The 19,039-nt window shown below is 42.3% G+C and overlaps 1 protein-coding gene across 6 annotated transcripts in view; it reads right to left on the reverse strand.

The window, feature by feature from the left end:
• The window catches only part of CRACD (capping protein inhibiting regulator of actin dynamics), an 870,477-nt gene that overhangs the window by 111,995 nt on the left and 739,443 nt on the right, over positions 1-19,039 (reverse strand). For all 6 annotated transcript variants that reach the window (XM_085642050.1, XM_085642049.1, XM_085642051.1 and 3 more), the window contains one exon: positions 18,247-18,382. In XM_085642050.1, coding sequence (XP_085498176.1) covers positions 18,247-18,382 — 136 coding nt within the window. The remainder of the gene's footprint in view (positions 1-18,246; positions 18,383-19,039) is intronic.

Genomic DNA, 19,039 nt, shown 5'->3' on the forward strand with positions numbered 1-19,039 from the left:
GCTCTGACATCAGCCCTCCAGCGGAATGTTACCACACAACGGGAGAAACTCATTGCCATTTATACCAATAGAGCAGACCTCACTCTTTTAAACATCAAATGCATATACTACAAAAAGGACAACAAGGTGGGTTCACATTCAGCAGTTATGGTTTATGTGACCCATTCATAGCAAGGATTCGAGCCAACTATGCCACACCGTGGTCTAGAGTCCTGATCAACTGGGTTAGCTTGGAACCTTTCCATCTAGGGAGGGGAATGAGACAGGAGTGACCCCTATCTCCACTATTATTTGCACTAAGTATCGAACCCCTGGCGGCCACAATACGCTCAACACTAGCCATCCGGGCCTCACATTTGGCTCCATAGAACACAATCCATCTATTTGCTGACAACTTGCTTTTAACCCTCACCTCTCCACAAGCTTCTCTAACAACCCTCCAAGAGGAACTTCTGCAATACGAAAAAGTGGAAGGCTTCTGTATAAACCTACTCAAATCCTTTCCACTCTTTTTTTTTTTTTTAAACAAACTTTATTAGGTCACAGAACAAAATGCAGTCAATCCCCGTCCCCCATAGTCCTCCCCCCAGCCAGATCAGGACATCTTGCAATAATCACCCCAGCACATAAGCTACATCTGTACAGCATTCACCCCAATAATGTCCGTGCTACTAGGTAGTGCATCCACAGGAGTAATCCACCATGAGTGTGCGAGACAGCCAAAATACCCCCCACCCCATCTCCCAACATCCCCCCCAACGAGCCCCTCCTCCCTACCCACCCACCCAAGCATGTCGCCCGTACCTATCAGAAGTACATGTACATCAAAACCTCAGTCACAACCCGTCGAGTCCGCCTCCCGGCAATCCCAACAGACAGTACCGCAAGAGCAGAGGGGGGAAGCCCTGTATAGTGCACTCAAGGAACCGGGGTCCCGTCATCCCCCACCGGATCACCCCCATCCCCCATCACCGAACATTTGAACAAGTCCAGGAGAGCGATCCATGCCCGGGCCCATTCGTGCGATCTTTCATTGTCACTGCGTCGAGCCAAGTACAATCTATAAGTCCCCTCACTTCCCGCCCATTTCCAAATCCTTTCCACTCAATATTATAATGTCCCATACAGATATGATAAACCTGGTGGCCTCTACCCCATTCCAATGGTTAAAAATAGGCATCACTTATCTTGCCATTAAAATCCCCCATAGGCTGTCAGATTTGTACCGTGCCAATTATCCACCACTTTTGCAACAACTGAAAGCAGACCTCAAATGATGGGCACCTATGTATATCTCATGGCTTGTACGTATACTTGCCATAAAGATGATGGTCTTACCCAGGGTATTATACCTTTTCCAGGGTCTTCCCGTTAGACAGACATTTCCTACCCACTTTGCGTACACTATCACGTTTTATCAAGCACAACCATAGAGCCAGTTTGCCATTTAAACTGCTCCGGCTCCGAAAGATGCCGGTGTGTTAGCTCTCCCTGACTTTCAACTTTATTATAAAGCCGCACAGCTATGGGTTATCTCTGAATGGTCGCTATGTGAATGGGACAAATATTGGCCACAAATGGACAGAGCAATAGTGGATAGGGTCAAATGGGATGTTCTATGGAAGCCTAGAGCAGACCTTCCTCACAATGCCTATTTGAGTACTCCTATGAAAACAACTCTCAAAATTGGGGATGCAGTGAATAGAACTGTGGAATCGACCACCTTCCCTTCCCCCCTTCACACCAACAGACTATAATCTAGCAGTTCCCTCTGCTGTTCTGCCTGGCCCGTTTGATGGAGAGAGATAGGTTGCCTTACACTCTCCGCTCTCTTTCATAATTGGGATATTTTAACATTCGAACACTGCCAACTGAACTTTCACCTTTCAGAGACTGAACATTACTGCTAAACACAACTGGAACACTGGGTTCTCCAGCCAGACATTAGACTAGCCGTCATTGGAGATCTCACCCCTATTGAACAATTTGCTAGAAGGGCAGGATCCTCCAGAGGAACCATCTCCTTTTTATACTCCCTGCTACTTACCACACTTCACACTCTGAGGCTGCGACATATGACTTTCTGGGTAGATATTTTAGGAGATGAAATCCCTGAGGCAAAGTGAAGGAAACTCTGGCGAGATAACCCACAATACAACCACTCTATAGGCATGAAAGAAGTGCACTACAAGTTACTCTATGTATCTCCATGTCACTAAGCTGAAACAAATCTTTCACAAAACCTTTCATTTATGCTGGAAGGGATGTGGACTGTTGGGGGGACTTTCACCACATTTGGTGGGACTGCCCAACAGTCCGCCCATTTCGGTCAGAATTCCTAGCGCAAATTAAAGACATCCTGGGATACCTGCTGCCTGATACTCCACATTTTGCACTGTTAGATCTAAGAGATGATGCACTGCAAACTAAAGGCGAGAGACCAATAATGTGGTCATGCCTGGGTGCAGCTAAATTGGCAGTGGCTGAGGCCTGGAAAAAGAAAGAGGCCCCATTGCTAACACAATGGCATTACCATTATGGTAGGTCTTAACCATGAAAAGGATGGCAGATATATTCAGAGATTATTTTTAAAAAAATTGAATTTACTTGGGGGCCCTTAGTGTCCTATCTCTCCGAAGGCCTACCATTGGTCGCAAGCCTGCTATGCGTGTGAGCGCTCTACCTCACCAATTTTTTTAAGGACTGTTTAAAGCCACTGTCCCTAACGAAGGTGTCCCCCCACCAAGTCCATACCACTTCTGTGAAGCTACTACACCCACCGCTAATCACACTGATTAAACTGAATGACCTTCAATGCACTCTAATTTTTTCTTTTATGTTATTACTCTTTTTGTTCCTTTTTCTTTTTCATTTCATTAAACTGTCTGATGAGTTTAGGGGTTTGGTGGGGAGGGGGAAGGGACCTATAGTGTTTTAATATTGCTCCCTTGCTTTATAGACACTGTTTAATAAAATTGCTCCTTTGTCAAATGGTGTTACTGAATATGAGTAAAACGCCATAAAGAAAGTTTAGACAAAGAAAAATGATCATGGGCATTTTTTAAACAATCATCACTCTTTAGTGGGATATAAATCTCAAATTAGCGAAAGTTGCAAAACTGTCAAAGTTTTGCCCTCAGAGGAGCTGGTGGCTTGCAAAACATGTGATTTCCAAAATGAGGTTAATTCTTGATGCAATGCCTTTCATAATGTAAAAATCTCTGAGAAGGAGGATTCAGACTCAATATTTACATTGTCTCTGATATCATTGAATCAGATACATTGTGGCAAGAGCGTATCTTTGATATGCCCAATTGTATTTCAGATAAGACTCCTTAAAGTGCGTGTACAGAACACTGCAATTATTAAGTGTTGTATAAGCTATTGATAGTGGCAGCTGCCTTTTGTCTGTTAACAAAAGAAGTTCTTTTATCAAAGCAAAAAACATGATATTTACGCACTTGAATAACAAAAGATTCAGACTTGATTTGTGCTTGGTGTTAATGGAAAATTCTTAGATTCCAGGAGAAAATACAGAATTAGGAAAATAAACCAGAAGGAGAATTTCTTTCAGTAGATCGATAAAATGGCTGATTTAAGCATTTCCCAAAAACTGAAGGATTTTCCATTGCACTGAACTTAAAACCAGGTTTTTGAGAAATAAAATAGTTTGCAAGGAAATAAATAGGCTTTGCAACAATTTCCCACAGTGATTTCTGCATCATTCAGTGAGGTAAAACCCACATTTGTTTGAAAGCCTAAGATGAAATTGAATATAGAGGAAATATCTTAAGGGACAATGTTGATTAATTCAGGGACATAGAATGTATGTAAGGGAAGCTTCTCTTAATCTTTTATCATGATCTTTATTTTTTTAAAGAATATTAAAAATATACCGGTTTATGGAATAAATTAATGTAAAGATGCATGCTTTGCTGGCTTCTAAAACTTATGTTTGTAGAAGAATATTTTGTGTATTGAATGTTTCTGGTTAGCTTTGGCAAATAGCAACCTTACTCTTTAAAGAGAGGAACTTTAATTGTACCATTCATAGTTGACCATTCTTTATTTGTTGTTCAGACTGAGAATTGACTATAATGTATTCATGAATTGATTTATAAAGCACAATTCTAACATGTATATGACAGAATGCTGCATAGAGAATGAAACTTAACTACATAGTGAGAAAAAGGGTGAATCCATGAACTACTTTTTATCTCTTGATAAGGAAAGATCGGGCATCATGGAGGTAATCGGTACTATTCAGGTAGGAAACATTATGGAGCATACCTAGAGAATAGTTAGTTAGATGGTTTTACTTTTAAAGTCTTTGGCATTACTAGCAATGTGCTGGTGTCTTGCATGTCTCCTGCTATGATTAGTTTTTCACAAAGGCAGGCAGATTGATGGAGGTGGGGTTCCATGTATGGGATGCATAGAGCTGTGAAAACAATCCATTGGTAGCCAATGAAAGTCCAAAGAATGGGTGAGATGTGGTGAATAGTCTTGCCCATGATACTAGTCTAACAGCTTTATGTGGGGATACTTTGACATCTATAAAAATGCCATCAAGTGTAGCGTAACCTCCATCAATGTAAGCTAAGATTTAACAACTTGGTTGAAGTTTCTGTCGGGTTTTCCTATACTGAGCTGGTGCAGTTAGTGCATTGCACTCTTTGCAACGTTGTCTATGTGTTCCTATATGTTCAGATTAGCATCAATCAAGAACTGTAGAGACATGGCTGAATCTGCTATTGTCAAGGTGATGTCTAATCCTTTGCATTGTCCTAGCCATATATAGATATCTACAGAGCATTACCTCTATCTTGGAGTAGGAATCCCACTTTGTTTATTTTTAGTTTCAAGGCAAAGTCTAACGTCCATATCTTGTGGTTAAGAGAGGTAGGGTTTTGTTTTCTTAATGTCTTACCCAGAGGATTCCTGGAAGAATAGACGTGATGCATTTTGATGCATGGTCACTCCATACTCACAGTGAATAAAACATAGAAATTTAAGACTGTTCAGTCTAAAAAAAAACACCAAATTCCAGTTTTAACATGGGAGATTGAAAGGAGTTTAGCACAACCAATTAAATCTACCCTTAGGCAGCTAAATATAGTACTTCCCATTGCCAAACATTTGTCAACAATATGGAGTAGAGTTGTATGGTCAACAATGTGGAAGGCCTTTGAGTGTTTGAGTCATTACTAGAAGCTGGTGCCACAAACCATTGTCAAGAATATTAAAAAGATTTTCAACTACCTACAAAGTTGCTGTCTCTGTGCTGTATTTGGGTTGGATGCCATATTAGGAGAGCTAAATTTGTGCTTTCAAGACGTAATCATCCGATTCTATGTTGACCACCTTTTAGATAACTTTACCATGGAAGGGTAGTTGTGAGATTTGTCTTAGGTTTAGTAGGCTTTTTTTAGCTTTTTTTTTTTAGCCGTGATGGTACCTAGGGTATTCTTATTTGCAGTGGGTAGACAACCTGCAACAGTAATGCTTCGATTATATTTATGGTTAGAAGTCATAACTTGTTAGTATACATTTTGGTAAGGTTAACTGAAATTGTGTCAGGTTTGACTGATGAGGATGACCAGAAGCATGTTTTTGTCAGTATCCGAGGTAGATAATTATGGCAAAAATGTCAGCTGTGTTATAAGGCTTATCTAAAAGAGGCCATTGAGGGTTTGGAGTTGGACTCTGATCATTCTAATTCTATTGTGGGCGAATTTGCCAATCCTGGTGACACTTTCTGATTATAACATCTGAGGATGGAGAGGGAATTATTACAATAAACTTGTGAGTGGTTGTTTGCAATATTGATTATTATTTTAACATAGTCCTATTTCGTTGATGTCTGTGTTTCTTAAGCCTTTAGAAGAAGTGAAAAAAGTTCAGTCTTTTGCTGGTGTGGGATTTGCCGTGCCATAGATGTGTTTATGGCTTTTGGACTTTTAGTATAATACGGTAAGTGAGTCTATGATCCACATGTTACCTGAAAGCTATATCTGTGATTTCCTCTACATACAAGAATGTGCTGGCATTGTGGATAAACTTCTGTATGAGATGGAAGCACTTTTCAGTATTTAAATTTGAGAGATTTCCAAAAGGATTTTTCTGTTTGCGTTTGATTAGGGAAATGCCTGTCAGATGACTCCAGGCAATGATTGACTTTGTTGCAGTGATGTTTTCTTTTGGTAGGAGTAAACTCAAAGTTGTTTTAATTGTTATGTGTGGGATAATTCCTGTGTTGTATAACACCTGCCAAGTTGAACATATTTTTGAAAAATCTGTTTGCTCCAATAAATTGGATAATCACATATAAATATATGTTTTCTTAAACAAATGTTAATTGCGGATGTGATATCAGTGAAATGGTGGCAGCAGGTATTGATTGGGGTTTGTTGGTAATCTATAGATAAAACTAAATGAATCACTTTGCTAAGAGTTCATCTAAAGGACTAGTGAGTGTACCTTGTAATGTGGGATGAAGCTTAATTTGTTACTCTGGAGATCATAAATAGGCCTCCTCCAGGGGTTTGCCGACTCTTGGTAGTAAAGTGATGGGTATATTTTCCAATATAGCATTTAATTCGGGAAGGGTGTAACAAAGATACATGGTTAGGCGGGCCCACCCTTGCACAACATGACGTAGCAGCTGAACTAACTGTTAGAGGTGAGCGCGAGCAGAAACCTGCACTCACCTATAAGAGTAAGTGCAGGGATTAATGATGTATATGCAATCTAAGTATAGGTGATGAGACTGTTGTTATGAGTGGACATTATGTTGATTTTGGTATGAATGAAAATAAATGAGTAATGAGAAAGGAATAGCATTGTATTTAGGAATAACAATTAATTTTGCACTAGTTTGAGAATAAATGAATGCACTGTTCTGGAGGACAACAGATGGGGAATACTATTTAAATTGTTTAGAAAGTCAGAAACTGGCATAGTGTTTGTGCTGGAAAATGATTTAGCAAACAAGACACAGAACTTGTAAAATGAAAATTAAAATCAACATTTGCTGATTTTAAATCAGTCTCAAAAACTGTAAATAATTTCTTAAGTGATGATAATTCAACTGATACCCATGATCAAAGAAGATGGAAGATAACATATAGCAGTTGGATTAAACAAAATAAAAATCACATTATACTGGAAAAGCAATCATGATAGTGCTAAGAAACCTTGAGGAATCTATGGCACAATCATTTGATTACACAGTAATGATACAATTTATACAAAGATAATCAATGGTTCCATAAGCAAATTACAATTCTGACTAGCAAGCCTTTAACCCTACTAATTATATGCTCAGAGATTGGATATAGGTTCAGGTGATAATGTGAGACAGCTTTTGGCAAGGAAGGTAACGTTTGATTAAATTGACTCATAACAGCCATTTGTAATGAAGTGGTTTAGTGGTACCTTAAAGGTGCCTTCTCCCACCCATTAGCCAACTAGCAAACATTTTGATCCCTTTTAGCATTGTTCTGATCTGCAATGGATGGACCTTCAGTATGGCAAATACTATGCTTTTTGTGAAAAAATCCATAGAAAAAATGTCGTGCTCAAACCCTCTTTTCACTTTGCTAAAGTTGGAGAACAACTTTAATGCCAAATTTAATATATTAAGATTTTTATTTACTATTACTTTGAAAATTAGTGCATGAAGTTCAAAGTTGGTTAATACTCCGATTTACTACTCCTATAAGCTTGTATCCAGTTACAGGTTTCTCCTTTGGTTGACAGCAATATATTAATGACAGACCCTGGTGACTCTGAACATCATTAAGTATTTGAAATCGTAGCATGGGTCTTTTTAGGAACTGTAGCTGCTTTAATAACACATCCATAGATCAGGTTCTACTTGAACTTACCACCTATGTGGATTTTCCACTTTTTTTCTCTTGGTATGCTCTTTGACTAAAAAACCATTTTTGATTACTAAACATAGGCATACTCAGTTTGGTGATAACCTGGGAAATAATTGAACATTGTATTGTATATGATTATGTATTATCTTTTCGTGATATCAGTTGATACTTGAGCCAGCAATGGAATTAATTAGTATTTTTTCTTAACAATAACCCAAGCAAGAATCAGTTTATGCCCTTCTCTGCTGATTAAATACTTTTCTTCATAGAACTTTCCAAAACACATGTAAAATATAATTCATAAAGCCATATATATTACTCTGAAAATGGTTTGTTTAGTAAGTCTCAAATATCATGCCACAATTAATAAGATTTGGGATACAATGGTGGTCTGAAATAGATTATAATTATCATTGGTGCACAGGTGTAAACTAATGAAGGATTTTTCTGAAACATATTCAACTCTGCAATAATGATATTTTTTATGAGATTAGGGTATTCACAAATTCCAGTAGACACTACCAGTAATATAGGTTGATAAATCCTTACTAGATTAGAAAGAATTCTGTAGGATGGCCCAGATCCCCATATCGATGCATTAAGTCAGTGTTACACTCTTGAAAATGGCTAGCCATGGAGACGAGTACTTTATTTAAGAGACAAGATAATTAATCAACATTCTCAAACATTGAAATACTTGAATAAAATATGTCACGAGTGGCATGACAGAAGACTGATAATGATAGCCCCTACACTATCAATACCAGGAATTGTCTCTGAATTTATTCACTGGGCTAGGTTTTTTGACCAATTTCATCTAGTGCACTTATGGGGACTTTTGCCTCTTTTCCATGCAAGACAAGACCTTTATTTTCAAAATATTGTTTTCCTCCAAATTTTATTTTGCAACCAATTCTTTTTTTTTGATTTTTTTTTTAGAAATCTTTTTATTAACTTTGCTCACGGTCTCATACAACATTTGCAACCAATTCTTGTCAGTGATATATACATAATCCACTGTAACGGTACAGTTATAATCCCCAGGTATGAAAATGTTGTGTCCCAGGCATACATTTAACAAACACAGGAAATCTCCTTTCCGAACTATCATTAATTGTACACAGTCTAATATGAAATTAATGAAATGTTGACTTATTACCTTGATCATTCACTTACCGAAAATTACTGAGGCCCATTTTGCAAGCTATTTCATTGGGATTCATTTCCCAAAGTAGTATAATGTATCTTTATATGTAAGCCATGTCCAGTTCCTGGCAAAACAAAAACCAATGGGACGTGGCACAAATGGAAATAGCCTAAAAAGCCTAAAATGTTTGCTGCTTGTCACACAGATGTTATGAATGCAATGAATCCCTTTGCATTTGAATTATGTATTCCTCCTTGTGTAGATATACCTGCTGTGAACTTTTCAAGCCAAAATTTCTGAATCGATTGCTTTTATCTGTTTATTTGTAGATGCTGGATTCCTTTCCATCCTCTGACAATTACTGATTTAGATTGCATGCTGTAACATACAATGCAATATCAAAATAATGCGCTACTAGGTACAAAAGATGGGAATAACTGAATTTGCAAGTACTCTCATTATTAGTAGGCCTGGGCGGTAAATTCCGTTCCGCTCGTGGAATTTGGGTAATTTCGCGTTCTGTGGAAAACGCAGAATTGCCCAAAATTCTGCGTTCCGCGGCTTCGCGGAATTTTTTGCTTGTTCGCGTTCTCAAAATGCGTGTTCGCGAGATATTTCCCCCCGAGCACGCAAACAGCGTTCGCGAACAGGAAAAAAGCATCGCGAACAAGCAATTCCGCGTGTTCGCGGAATTTCTGCGTGCTCACTGGGTTTTTTTACCATTTCACTGAGCTATGCGTAGCGCGACTACGCAAATTCCGCCTACCACAAGCTTTGATTTACTAATGGTGTGAATGTTGATGCAAGTGTGAAAGCTGGTTGATATGTGTGACAGTGCTAACTCTGATAATTTTAGGAATGGAAGTTACGTCATTAGTATTGTTTTTATTTATTTTCTCTAAATGTGGAGATCATATGCTCTTTCTTCACTTTTCCTTCTTGTATAAGAAGTACATGTTGAATAATCTGTAGATTAATCTTCCTGAATATGATGTATAATGCATATTTTGAGGTATGTTACATCAATGAACATGATGAATCTTAATGTCTTTGTTAACTCGGTTGCTTTAGTCTTGTGAAACTCTACTTTCCGTGTGTATCCTTAATTCATGTTTTATATTTGATAATAAAATGAGATTCATTCCAATAAATTACACAATATTATGCTTTCATTGACCATATATGCACTTCGGTTACTGTTGCAACACTACAAGTGGTTGCATGTGTCTATAGATGGTGATCTACAATATGAATTTTCCAAACCTATCAGCTCTTACCCCTGAATTGAGAAAACACTTGGAGCAAATGGGCAGTTTCAAAGCATATCTCAAATGAGCACCACCCAAAAATAAAGGCAATGCTAAATTTAATGGAATGGGACGGTGTATACTTATCTTAAAGGATCACCACACTAATATAAAGACACATAAAAAGAATGGAATTTGATGCCATAAAAACCCAATGTTTCTCAACTAAGCACTCCCAAATGTAAAATACTTATGCTTTGTCATATATACATAGTTTCTACTTTGCAGTTTCATATATCGCAACTTTGAATTTTTTTTCTCATGAATTGTTTTCTATAATATTAAATCCACTCCTCAAGGTTTCAGAGTGCTCTACACCAGAGTTTGGCAGACGGGGTACTCCATCAAAAAAATTGGCAGATGTCTCATCTACAGTGTTACAAGTGACATCTGCTGTATTTAGAAGGAGAACCCTGTCTGCCAACCTGTAAATAAGGCCCGTAGTATTAAGTAGCTTCACATGAAATAATTTGAGACGATCAAGAAGGTTTGAGAACATAAAAAATTAACAATAGCTAACTGTTCATACCAGCTCTGCTCGATAGAAAAAATAAATCATTTTGAAGTGCATCCGTGGCAGTGACAGTCAAAGCAACGGGATTTAGAGTACATACGAGCAATGATAACAGCATCAGAAAGCAGGCAACAAAATAAGAAAACATTGAACTTTATTTAGAACACGGAGGGCTACCATGATAGCTGGGTGTTCAATAGAGCATCCCAAGAGAGGACATCATGGTTATTAATTAAAATGTCACGAGTAAAACGCATGTGAGCATTAGGTCTCAGTAAGCTCAGAACCGTCGGGATGATTCACAAAAGCATTCATGAGTACGGCAATTAGTGCTACTTTACATGCCTTTACGAATCTACGCCAAAACACTAAGAGTGCAAGCGCAAAAAAGTCCTTTCTGTTTGTTCTAATTGTATGTGGATAGTCCCAAAGTATTCCAATTTGATTCCCAATTTAGATGTTTCTGCACCAATTTACAAAGGGAAGTTAGAGTATATAAAAGAGCACTACAGTAGTTCTACTTTACTTATTCCAAAAAACGTTTGTGAGTAGGCCCCAGTATTTGCAGGAAGTGAGTATGAGTTTTTTTTTTAAAGTTTTATTTATGAGTTTCACAATGCCTCACAAAATACATACCGACGATAATGCAATATAAGGACAATGTGGACAAATAAAGACTAATAATTTAAAAAAAAAGGAATAATACCATCAAACATAATAACAATAAAAGGAAGAAAAAGGGCCGAATTAAATATACATGGCTGGGTGTTTCAGCATAACTACCATAATAGTACATCATAGTCATTGACAACATCAGTAGATACACAGTTTCCGTATCAGAGGCATCGTGTGTAGCAATGGAACGTAAATAAATCAATAGAGGTTCCCAAATAGCATTTGGCCGAGAGGCTATGGGTAACTCTTCCGCATATAATACCAAATTCTCCCTACAGTATGCCAAGTCCTGAAGCCATTGCGCCTCTGTGGGGCTTCGTTTACTGTCCCATACCATCACCACTCGCCTTTTTGCAATGAGCAATGCTACTCTGGCTAATTTGCTTATAGCACCTTTCAAAAGGGGGAGCAGGCCCAATAAGCATACCTGGGGTGAACAAAACAAAGTAACACCAATCATTTTCGATAATGTAGTGGTCACTGTGGTCCAGTACTTCCTCACCTTGTTACAGGACCAGGCCAGGTGCCAAAAATCCGTCCCAGAAGTACCGCATCAGGTACACCTATCGGACTCTCTGAGACCATATCTAAAAAGCCGGTGCGGTGTGTGATAGATTTGGTGGAGGAACTTGAAATGTATAATGCGGAGGTTCCCATTAGATGTAAGGGCCCCAGTTAATGCACAGCAATGTTTCCAATCTTCGTTAGAGAGTGGCGGGTCTAAGTTCTCATTCCATTTATTCAGACTCTTATCCTCAGGGAGTGTCCTACCCGCCCTGGCAGCCCGATACAATTTAGTGACAAGCTTGTGCCTAGTGGGGCTAATTAGCAAGGTGTGTAACGCCATGGACGATGGAGGTTCCGCAGGAAATGTAGGAAAGTGAACCTGCGATGCCCCTCTCAATCTATGTAACGAAAAAGTAAACAATAGGGTTTTATGTTGGATATATTCCGTATCCGCAGAGGTCAGAAACGAGCCGTTAGAGTATAGATCCTGCATCTTTTCAATGCTCGTCCGAGCCAAAACACGCATGAGTCCCTCCTCATGCGTCACGGAGATGTCCGCATGATAATCAATGGGGAGCAGTGGTGAATATAAGGGCAATTTCCTGGCTAGGCGGCCCAGTGCCTGCCACGCCGCAATCGTCGAGTTAACAGTATTCATTTCGTCACGGGGGAGAGGCGGCGGCTATGTGTAAGGATAGAGTTCAGCGGAATGGGATGTGCATCCCAGTGCTCCACCGCCACATGAAGAATGAAGTCGTGGTGTGTATACCAAAAATGTGCATAGTCTGCCTAAGCACATAAATAGTACAGATAGAGATCAGGTGCGTTAAAGCCCCCATGTTTGTACTCAAGAAGAAGAGTCTGCCAGCTTACTCGCGCCTGCTTCTCACCCCAGACCAAACGAAGCAACAGCGACCGCAATGTTTTAAAAAAATGTTGAGAGAGGGGAATAGGCACGTTATTGAAAAGATATAAGAATTTGGACAGTACCACCATTTTTATAAGTGCAAGACGGTCCGCAAGAGAGAGTGGAAGCCGAATCCATTTGTCTATCTGGCACTCCAGCCACGTTATAGCCGTACTATAATTCACCCGAAAGACTATATCAGGATCACGGTGCACCCAAATTACTAGATATTTGACCGGCTCTGATGCCCATACAAGGGGAAAGTCCAATTTGTGCGGCTCTGTGCACACGGTCAGAGGCATTACCACTGATTTGGCCCAGTTTATAGAGAGCCCGGAGAAACGCGCAAATCGGATATATTCACGCAGAACTGGTGCTAGATGAATGCCTGGCTCACGGATGAAAAGCAGCATGTCGTCTGCATAAAGGGAAATGATAAGGGGCCGATGATGCAGATTTATGGCCGCTTGTTTGTGACATTGCCGAATAAGACAGGCCAGAGGCTCTAGTGTCAGGGCAAACAGCAGCGGAGACAGTGCGCATCCCTGCCGACTGCCTCTAGTGATGGTAATCGGGCTCGAGGTGTGACCCCCCAACCATACCTGCACCGTCGATCGCGTATACAGTAGCTTAACCCATTGATAAAAAAGTGGGAGAAGCCCATTCGTTGCAGTATGAAGAATAAATAGCCCTATTCATTTGAATCAAACGCCTTGGCGGCGTCCAGCATAACAGCCACAGCTGTCAATTCAGGAGAGAGAGTGCGGAACAATGCAAATAAAGTACGGAGGTTGTAAGATGTAAAACGCATGGGTATAAACCCTGATTGGTCTGGGAGGACCAAATTCTGCATCAGCGGTTGGAGGTGTGTGGCCAAAGTTTTTGCTAGTATTTTCACGTCAGTATTAATTAGTGATAGTGGCCTATAAGAGTCGCAGTGTTCAGGAGTTTTGTCTTTTTTTAATAGAGTGATAATTAAGGCCTCGCGAAGGGACGGAGGGAGGATACCCGAATCATAGGCCTCCGCATGCATCTCCAGCAAAAATGGGGCGAGCTCTTCCGCGTAAGCTTTGTAAAATTCAGAGGTGAAGCCGTCCGGGCCCGGGGCCTTTTTGTTAGGGAGAAAAGCAATGGCCGTTCGGATATCCTCCACTGCGATAGGAAGATCCAAATAATCCCTCTGTCCTTCTGACAGCCAGGCAATGGCCACCTGTGACAATTATGTATCTAATTCCACCTGGTCAGTCTCGCCCTTAGATGTGTACAGTGTCTCATAGTCCTGCCTAAACTGCTCTGCAAAGTCAGGAATGCTATAGTGATCCTGCCCTGACACGTCTGTTATCTTAGTAATGATGTCATGGCTCAGGTGGTGTTTGTTTTTTGGGCTAGGTGATGTCCAGGGCGTCCGCCCTCACCGTAAGAGCGAGCCACATAGCGCTTGGATATATATCGCGTTTCTTCTTCTGCCAATTTTGCATGCTCGAGTATGGCTTCTTTAAGCGACGCCAGAGTCGATTCAGTGGGCGCACATTCTTAGTCGTGCTCAAGTCGAGTGAGCGTAGCTTCTACCTTGGCAATCTGATCCCAAATATGTTTTAATATACCAGCTGTTGTACTGATGCACGTGCCCCGAATGGTAGCCTTAAAACCCTCCCATAATACTCCGGCACTATCTACCGTCCCGCATTTTCAGCAAAGTAGTGTATGATAGCTTCACGGATGGTTTCTAAATAGAGAGGATCTAACAGTGACTCAGAGCGGAAGCGCCAAGTGAAGGGCCGTGTGATTATCGGAGGAATGCATAGAGTGAGTTGGACAGGGCAGTGATCAGAAAGCGTGCACGGCAGATTTTCTACCTCCATTACCCAGCCCGCCACCCTGTCCCCTACCAGTTAGTAGTCGAGGCGTGACCAGCTGCCATGTATAGAAGAAATATATGTGCCGGCAAGTGTGTCCATATGTTTATGTCTCCAGATATCTAACAGACCAAACTCTTCCAGTCTGGAATTTAACACCTGTGCTGCTCGTGGTGAATGCCCATCCCTGCCGCTAGACGTATCTTTTCTGGGGTCCATATGCGTGTTCAAGTCCCCCCCCCCCACAAGATCGCCGCATCAGGCCAGCTCCGTAGGATTGCTAAGAGGTTCTCGTATAGCCCAGGGTCATCTATATTTGGACCATAGCAGTTAACTATGGTGACCAGTTTACCTGCCAATGTAGCATGCACGATAGCATATCGCCCATCAGAGTCAGTATGTGTACGATGAGCTGTAAAAGAGAGTCTTTTCCGTATCAGTGTAAGAACCCCCTGACTATAAGAGGAATAGGAGGAGGCAAAACGAAAGCCAGCCCAGCGGGCCCCTACTAGCTGATCCCTGTGTCGCGTCAAGTGAGTTTCTTGCAGCAGGGCAATGCTGATATTGTGTCGATCTAAGTGAGCCAGCACCTGACGGATCTTCTTCGGTGAGTTTAACCCCCTCACATTCCATGTTAAACAGCGGACAGTCACACCATTACCATGCATATTAAAAATGAAGCATATTGATTACGGAATCTACCACTTGTCCTGAATGCATATAGAAAAACATAAGTAATATCTGACGAGTATTCGTCCGGCCACATGAACAACCCATAAGCCCTTTCCTCCCACCACACTACCCTCCTCCCACTTCAGCAACCCCAACACGCTAAAGCCATCCCGAACACCCACAAACACATCCGCAGCAGAATACCAAGGAAGTAACCATTGACGGGAAACACCCATATAGGGGGAGCGCCGAGCGCAAACTCCCTCCTGGTGTAAGTAGGAGGTGGCCAAGCTATCGCGATCTACCGGCCTCAAGTGCTGTAATTACATAACAACCTAGTACATGTAGAATAGCCATCCCAACACAATATAAACATAAAGGCCACTGGCCATCAAAACATTTGCTGTCACCAATTCCAGAGCCACCACCGTCCCCCAGAAGTCCCAGCAATCCGTACATAAAGCAACAACAAAGAGGAGAGGTCAGAAACAATGCACCCTTGCAGATTAGTTGCGTCAGCGTCCGCCTTGTTCAGCAGCTGCATCATCTGGATCCCCAGCGTCTGCACCTCTCGTGGATCTGGGAGATCGACTGCGACGGGATATAGTCTTTGCAAAGTCTAGAGCCGATTTCGGGCGGGTGAAGATCTTGTATTTCCCGTTGTCCTCCACACGTAACCTGGCAGGGTAGAGCATAGCGTACGGGATATGCCCAGCCAGGAGTAGTTTCTTTGCAGGCTGGTACTCCCGACGGGCCCCCTGTTCTGCCACTGTACAATCGGGATAGAAAGCAAGGTTGTTTCCTTCATGCGTGATGGTGCCCCTCTCCCTGGCAAGGCGAAGAATCACATCCCGATCTCTATAATTTAATAGGTGGACAATAATGGGACAAGGCGGGGCACCTGGCGGGGGTATTTCGGACAACGAGCGATGGGCACGCTCCACGATGAAGACCAGCGATAACTGTTCCGGGCCAAAGATATTATGTATGAGCTTCTCCATGTAGGTCTCTAGGCGCCCGGTGTTCGTGGACTCTGGCAGGCCCGTAATGCGCACGTTATTACGGCGCGATTTAGCTTCCAAATCCTCATTACGGGCCTGAATGATAGCAAGGACCCTCTCCATAGAAGTCTTCTGAGTAACCTGTTGCAGCCCATCTTCTGCATCTGAGATGCGCGTCTCAGCCTCCCCCAGACGTTGTGCATGCTTGTCCAGCTTGGATGACATGTGATCCATACGGAGGTTAAGGTGGTTGATCTTGCCATCGATAGATTGAAGGCTGGCCTGTACTGCGATGAGTGTCTTGTCCATATTTGTCAAATTATCGGTGGGAGTGTCCGCCTCCGAGGCCGCATGCTGAGCTGCTCTTCCGGTCTTCCGGGGCTCGAATGTCAGGGGTGGCTGGCTTTTCCCCATAGTGCCCACCCAGAGTAGCGGGGCCCCGCAGGTTGGAGTGGCTAGACTGCCCAGGCCGTCACAGTGTCCAAAGTGTACTGTTGCCCCAGTAAGCGGCCGTGTTTTAGCTAGAGTAGTACCAAAGCTCTGCAAGGAACCAGGGAGGTCGTGTATGTAGCAGCGTAAATGAAGCGTCTTATCCTCAACAGTCCAATTCACAATGGTCCCCAAGCAACCCCAAGTGCCCAGCCAGCAGAATAGCCATGCCACAGCAGCGTGCAGGTGAGAAAGACATGAACCAATGATGATGGCAATATCGGAGCAAACGGCCAACACTTCAGGCCAGTGCCATGCCTGAGGAAATGATAGAATACCAGGCAGCAAAATACAGCAGCGCCAGTCTGTATCCTTGAGATGACGCCTCTATCTGTAGTGTCGGGGTGGGAGGCGGGCCCATGCGTGGAAGGATGTACACAGGCCGATATAGCGCCATCCGGACAGCGCAGACACAGTTAGTATTGAGCCGCAGGTAGGCACCACAGGATCACATAGCTCGGCGGTGGTCTCCCGGGGCGCACTGCGACTGGAGCTGACTCAGTGCGGCCGCCCGCTCAAGATAGCACGATATCCTCCGCAGTTGCAGAATGCTCGGGGGACAATGGCAGCAAGGAGGCCCACCAGCAGACTATAGGGTCGTGCGCAGTCCAAACTCAAGCGCTAAGCGGCGGCAGCCCGGGGCACGAACTGGCTCACTGAGCAGCCCGCAGTAGACCCGCGACCCCACGCCAGTGGGCCGCGAAGTCCAGAGACGTGGCACAGATCAACGCTAGTCCTGCCACAGTCAAGGCCCCCGAGGCAGCATGGTTCACCAGCGTACGAGATGCAGGCAGCTGAGTGTCACCGGCCCCCCCGGAGCCACCACACGGCACACCGCAGGCCAGGCCAGGAATCCGCACACAGCTCCGGCACTCCCAGCCCCCCCCCCCAGCGCCAGTCGCGGCCTACCTTAAGCACGCCCGGAGCCGCCATGCTGTCAAATGCCTCACATGCCGATAAGTCTGGAAGGACGCCGCGATCTCTCCCAAAAGTCAGCCACAATAATCCGCCACTGTCTAGGAGGCTGATACAGCAGGTTGAGGCAGATTACGGGCCAGGATTTCGAGGATTATTGCCGGATGTTGAGCTCGGCCGGCGGAGCAGCTCTACAGAGCAGCCATTTCGCAATGCGCCCTCTAGCGCCCCCCCCCCCGAGTATGACTAAGAGTTAGGAGACATGCTGTGCTATGAATGATTATAGTACATTTTAGTGTTCATTATTCTAACTAGGAATCTTTCAGTATAGGAACCACACCACAATGAATAAATGACCTGTAAGCCTTACCTGGAGTGTTTTGACCTTTCCTATAATGTTGTCTTGTGACATTGTTTGGGCTTCTTGCTCGTTCTCTTCTTGTCCATCAGGTATAAAAATACTGTCATGAGAAAAGGCCCTTGTGCCCATAGTAGAGTTGGGAACCCTGCAATGCAATTTAGAAAAGTTGTTAGAAGCTAATAGAAGGCCTTAGTGATTTTTGTCTGAAAGCTAGATGTAGATTATTGCACATTAGAATAAAGCCGTATTGGCTTTTTGAGCAAATAAATATCTTAGATATCAGAAATAAACAAAGTACGTTTGCCGAAGTTAATCAAGAGATGTCATCAGAAAGATAACACATCTTTTCATGCATTTTTAGATCTCCCAGGAAGACATTAATATATTTTGAGGGTCTATAAATAATGGGGCCAATTTGCTTTGTTATAATAATGTTTAAAAATCCACAACCTGCTCAGCATTCATTGAAGGTCGAATATATTAAATGAAATTGTATTGGGTAGAAAAATAATGAACAACTCGCCTGAATCAAAAATAATTGGTTGTGTAAATAATTCTAGTAACTAGAAAACTCCAAAAGCTGTAAATCCTAATTCTCTTAAATATCTACAAATTAGCATGTGTTACTATACAAAACTCAGAAATAAATAAATACAGGCTAGCTAACAGGGCACCTCGACTTAACTGTGGCTTCCGGTCTACCCTACTCATCATCCAGTCTGCTTTGCATCAAGTTCAAGATATGGAACATTGCCCATGATTTTGCGCTAACCCATGCTTGCCCATTATGGATGGATGCTTC

This window comes from Triturus cristatus, chromosome 2_2, assembly GCF_964204655.1.
Source record: "Triturus cristatus chromosome 2_2, aTriCri1.1, whole genome shotgun sequence".
NCBI lineage: Eukaryota > Metazoa > Chordata > Amphibia > Caudata > Salamandridae > Triturus > Triturus cristatus.